Raw genomic sequence first — 6000 nt, 5'->3', positions numbered from 1 at the left:
CTTCCAACTCAAAGACTTTGACAGCAAACAAAGATGGATCACTTACCAACTGAATGAATCATGTACAGGAAACCAAGGCAAGTGTTAAACATATTTACTAGGGGAATCAGTTAAGAATGGTATGCTGAAGATCTGCAATTAATTAACAGCAGTTCCCTGTACTGAAACAAGAGATTGAAAAGCTATTAGATAATTAGTAAAATTCTATAAAGCTGCATTCCTCAAAGCAGCCACAGATGCCGAAAGGAAATGCCGGACTGCTAGGCCAGATACCAACTAGTCAAGGAATTAATCATCTTATTTAATGGCAAATACCTGGCCACGTGGGCAGCTGTGCAAAAGAGCTGAATAGTCTGAGCAGATGGAGCACTCCTCTCTCATTACTGGTCATTGTCACGCTGCTGCCAGGCGTGCAGCTCCCACCTTCCTCAGTTTCCTCATCAGCAATCTAGGCGAGCTCAGTGCTTCATCAGCTTTAGGCATGTCCATGGAAAGTCACTGCTGCACCAGGGCTTCACACAGGAGGAAAAATGGGAGAAGTTTGCAAATGACACAAATATTTGATGAATGCATGTCCTGAACATGAGCAGATGAACCTCAGCACTTGGTGCAAATGTCCCTTCAAGCCTGTAAACAAGCAGGCTGTGAGACCATCTCAGCCTACACACATCTTCATTGCAGCAGAGCAGGAGGGTCCCAGGCCTGCAGCAGGAGCTTGCTGGGGGACACAGCCTCACTCAGGGTCTCATTGCCCACAAATGCCTGAAACAGAGACCTGTGCTTTGATCTCAGCCACATCCAAACACCCTCCTGCCCACATCTGCACAGTGCTCCCCCAAAACCCCTCCCAGCTGTGGGCTCAGAAACACAGGGACTGCTCCATGGCACTTCAGTGGGTGCAAACCCCACTGTTTTCCACCCAGTTACCCCAAATCCCCCAGGCTCAGACAGGGAAAAGCAAAGAAAGCCTTGTGATCCTACGAGGAGGGTCTGTTCTGAAGAGCCTGGTCAGCACCAAGGGCTCCTCCAAGGGAAGGCACAGCTCCTGCTCTGCCCTGACAGGGATTTCTGAGCAGCTGCTTGGAAACAAAACTCCTTTTTGCCTTCTTCCAGATGCAGCTTGAACTCCTTAAGGTTAGGGAGTCTGATTAAAGAGGTCTCCTCACTGCCCCTCAAAAGGGGGTTTTGATGGGACCTCAAAAGATGGTGTTACTGGGGCAGTTTAAAAGCTTCCTCTCTATATCTCTGACTTGTTTGAAATCACTAATTCACTAATTCACTTCTATCATGTTTGTTTGTTGCTGCTCATTAAACATGAGCAGTGTCAGGGAAGGGCATTTCTCTTGGCTTTTGAGGGAGAATCCTTAAGTCTACTGTTAATACATCAAGTCAGAACCTTATAATTTCTGTGAAATGTTATTAAAAATCATTTAATTCCTTCCTTTTTTAGTAAATTTCATTTGTAATGATTCAATGGAAAATTGAAATAAAAATTTCAGCTAGAAAACTCTGCTTTGCTTTTACCATGAAAACTGCCCAAACGAAGCTTTTTCCCTTTTTTTTTTTTTCAGTTGCCATATGATTTTGTCAAAGTCAGCTTTCATGCAATATTTAACCATTAATAAGACTGGATCTTATATTCTCCAGAAAACTTCCCAAAGCCTACCTTCATAATTTCAGCATCCTGAATGACAAACTCAGCACAGAAGCAGGCAGGTTTGACCAGGACCCATCAGGCATTAATGTCTGCAGTATTTTGTCAGTGGAAACCCACCACATTTTGATCTATGACAGAGAGGTGGTTCCAGCTCCTAATTATTGGACTTTCTGTCCAGGTATGAAGGGAGAGCAATTCTCCATCTGACACTTGCAATTAGCTCATGTCACACATAAATGGACAAATATCTCCTCACGTTTGCAATAAAATTCAGTCTTTCCATATAACATGACATGATAATAATTTGTGCTATTTTCATAGAGCAATGATGTAAGAGATATGCTGCCAAATGAGCCTGTAATAATACTAGAAAAAAAAAAGGTCTAATATGATGATGTTTATCTTTTTAAATAAATGCCATTAGAGGCCAGCCACAGTAATTGCCTCTATTGAAGAAAAAAAAGAAATAGAAAGGAATGGTGCAAAGCAGTAATCTCATACTCAGTTAAGCAATGCTGACTCCTGAAATGTCTTTCAGCTTGTTTCCCCAGGAAAAGAAAAACAAACTAATTTAGATGAGCTGAAAGTAGTGAATTTATGTATGAGCTGAGATATAGATTATTTGCATTTTAACAGCTCAGACCTGAAGAAATGTATCTTCATTTTACAAACAGAGAAATAAAGAAGGGTCAAAAATAAAAACCAGATAAGGAAAAAAAAAAATTACAAGTATCTAAACTAACCACAAAACTGCGATTTTTAACTATGTAGGAAGTCCCTCTCTCTGACATTTGCACATGACAACTCAGTTATCATGCTCAGGGCTCCAGATGGGTGCAAGATAGACATATTCTCACAAGACATCAGTATCAGGCCTAGGAATAGAAACACTCACATTCCTGAGGTTTTAAACCACAGATTATTCAGTGCTGAAATTTAGAAGATCAGCAGTGTGAGATACAAACAGAAAATGATAACTTGTGTGATCCATGTTTAATCAGAAGCTTCCTATCCCAACAACAGTATTTGAAGGACCACCATACCCCCACAGCTCCCTCCTGTATGTTAAGCATTTCTCTCTCTCTCCCAAAACCTTCTTCTCCCCATAAGGCCATTCAGCATATAATTTTAATCATAATTAGGAAGGATGGATAATGAGCCTTCCCCATTGCTGTCTTTTCAGTGGGTTTGAGCTCCAGCACTTGGATCCACACTCAAGAGAGAGCAGTCCCTGCTGGGTGTGAAATAAACAGTGACAGATAAAAGCCATTCCCTTACCAGCCCTTTCTCTGCACTTGGATTTACTACAAACACGACTTTTTATGCTGTTTTAGTTAAATAAGCTTATTCTTGTTGTTGTTTTTTGGTAGTTATGGCCCCTGGTAAGTCCCACTGTGTTTGTGCCAGGTGCAAAACATAACCATGCTGAGAGAACAAGGAGCTCAGTCTTTCCCTTCACTACCATTCAATGTTTATTTATTGCTCAGAGGTTGTTCCCCGAGATTGACCAAGGCAAAACTGAGCTTTCCACTTTAAAAGAAACTCGGTGACTTTGAAAAAAAGACTTCGTGAGAGCATCATCTGCACTTATTCATCAGGTGGCTGAAGAAATTTTCCATCCAGCGCGGCAAAGAGGTCTGTGGTTCGAGGCGCTCTGCTCCGCGCTCCGCTGGCGGCGGTGAGATGCTGTTTGTCGGCGATCAGCCCGAGATGAGAGCGCATCCTGCGTTACATGGCAGCGCTTGTCATCATCACAGCGATGCTGCTCGGTAACGACGTGCTTGTAGCGCTGCCTGACAACAGAAGTACATCCCTAAACACTGCTCCGTCTAGACTGGGGAATTTTGCAGAAAAGCATCACTTGTGAGCATCCCCGCATATCCCAATCCTCGGCCAAACACCTGCCGCTTCGAATGGCATCACCTTCACCTTTCATCGCGCACCGCTCTCATCCTTCCACGGGGAGAGCCAGTCCGTGCGTTAACCCCTTCCTCCCCGCACGGGCGATCGGCCGCGCCCGGGGTCCCACTCCCGCCCCCCGCGCGGCGCGCCCGCCCCTCGCCTGGAGCTCCCGCGAGCTCAGCGCCGAGCCGCGTTGGCTGCAGCGCCCGAGGAGGAGGAGGAAGAGGAGGAGGAGGAGGGGGATGGCCCCGCGGGGGCCGGCGGCCGGGCGGCCGGGGCGCTGCCGGCGCGGCAGCCCGAGGAACAAAGGCGCTCGGCGCAGGTAAGGTTAGTGGGGGTCGCGCCTGGCCCGCTCCCCGGGACGGGACGAGCATCCTTCTGTCTTTCCTCCGCCGCACCTTTTCAGGGCAGAGAAGAGTCCTGCATCCCCTGCGTCCGGCCCCACCGGGCTGCTGCCGTCCCATCTCACCCCTTCTCATCCCATCCCACCCTGTCCCATCCCATCTCATCCCGCCCCGAACCTCTCGGTGTGATTTAGGGGTGAGGCGCTCAGCATTCCCCGCCGAACGCTGTGGTGGCATCAAGATGACAGTGCAAGGCAGCAGGCTGCCCGAGCACCTGGCTGGGGGTGCTGGCGCTGGCCTTTCATCCGCCGTTCTGTCTGACAGCATAACTCCATCTGAGACTGATCCTCTTTGCAGGGCATTACGAAAACTCCAGTTAATGTCCATCATATTGTCCATCATATTAAGAAGCAATATACAAGAATACTACCATACTACGGTGTTAATACAATGTGCTAATTATGTGTATTTACTCCAAATCAAAGCTCTGTTGTTACTGCATGAACACCTGGCTGTGAGCTGATGACCATGGCCACCCTGTTGAATATGTGCTGTGAGTTTGATTTGATGCAGTGTTGAAGTTTCTGTATGACATTGCCATGACTGTTCCTTTGACACATTGTAAGCTGTCTGTAGCAGAAGATCTCAGTGTAAATTACAGAAAACAATTTCACCAAGGCACTGCAATATGGAAAGCAAAGCGCTCAGAATAACTTACCAAACATAAGTATGTACTTAAAATTAATACATCGAGCTTTTTTTAACATTTTAATCTGTTACTGTTGTCTCCTAGGTCTCATTTCTGAGCAACACAAACAAAATGAATTTGCAGGATTTTTTTAAAGTGTGCTATAGAATAAGTGTGTTTGTTCCTCAGGAACAAAAATGTGTCAGGCTTTCCATTGTAAACCTAGTTTTCAAGGGTTTATTATTTTGTTGTGGAAGCTTTGGCTTTTAGTTGTATTATAGTTATCTTTTAATAAACTATTCCATTTTAGGGTATTTTTTCTTTCATCAGTCAGAGCAGAATCTTGACCTGTCAGCACAAGTACCCCTGAATTAGTAAAGAAGAATTAAATCCAAAAGCAATCTGAAGAGACCTGCCAGTGTCAAGGGGTGAAGAAGGATTTCAGTAACAATTTTATTATACCTTTATAATCATCAATACTAGATAACTAGAGTTGCCTGCAGAACAAATGAAAAATTTCCAGAGCCACCAATACTGGAGGCAGTGTGGGACAGCAAGGGGAGACACCAATTTATTGTTTAATCTGTTACTGTTATTTCCTAGGTCTTATTTTTGAGAAAGACAAACAAAATAAATTTGCTGGGATTTTTTTAATGAGTGCTATAAAATAAGTGGTTTTGTTCTTCATGAACAGAAATGTGTCAGAGACAGTCCAGGTGCTGTGATGGTGGCAGGGTTATTAGTTCAAGCTTATGGCATTGATTTGAATAGATACCTTCTAGTCAGAGATGCTGCATCTCACAAGCCTAAGTAACAGAAACCAAAGAAGAGGAGGGATAAACTGAAGGGATAAATTTGTTTACAGTCATCTGCAGTTTCTGCCATTAATCTTACCTTTTCCAGTGCTGAGCAATTCCTGCTCTTTAGGGACTGGGCTCTAGCAGTTGCATCATCTTCTGTATGAGACCACTGGTTATTGTGCAGAGTACAGAAAACATGGTCCTGAGGAGCTGGAGGATGATCAAGAAAAATATCTTAAAAGATCCTTAAAATAGATAACTCAGAGAAAATATCTTGCATGCTGAAATGAAAAATGAAGGCTTGCCCTCCCATGACAGTGCCGTGCCCTCTCCTTTCTCTCTTTGTCTCTTTTGTTTTCTTTTCCCCATGTGCCTTCTCCACTGCTCCTTGTCATTTCCCATCAGATTCTCTCTGTCTTTGGAACATCATATCCTTGAGGCAAAAGCTGTATCTCCTTACTTAAGTGTAAAATGCTGCCCTGTTTTGGCACTTAGCTGATGGGAGCATGCCAGAAGAGCCAAACACCTTTGATATGCTGAAATCTGCATATGAAAATCACCAAAGAGCAGCAGAGGAGTCATTAATAACAAAGTCTCCCATTCATACAC

General features: G+C 44.4%; 1 protein-coding gene across 1 annotated transcript in view; it reads left to right on the top strand.

The window, feature by feature from the left end:
* Positions 1 to 3389: 3389 nt before the first annotated feature.
* LOC120508207 (protein LYRIC-like) overlaps positions 3390 to 6000 on the top strand; it is a 30884-nt gene continuing 28273 nt past the window's right edge. The window contains exons 1-2 of the mRNA XM_039721579.1: positions 3390 to 3462; positions 3763 to 3881. Of these exons, the coding sequence (XP_039577513.1) occupies positions 3390 to 3462; positions 3763 to 3881 (192 nt within the window). The remainder of the gene's footprint in view (positions 3463 to 3762; positions 3882 to 6000) is intronic.

The sequence above is a fragment of the Passer montanus genome, unplaced genomic scaffold, assembly GCF_014805655.1.
Source record: "Passer montanus isolate IOZ18808 unplaced genomic scaffold, ASM1480565v1 scaffold46, whole genome shotgun sequence".
NCBI classification, from domain to species: domain Eukaryota; kingdom Metazoa; phylum Chordata; class Aves; order Passeriformes; family Passeridae; genus Passer; species Passer montanus.
This window is presented reverse-complemented; position numbering and strand designations above follow the sequence as displayed.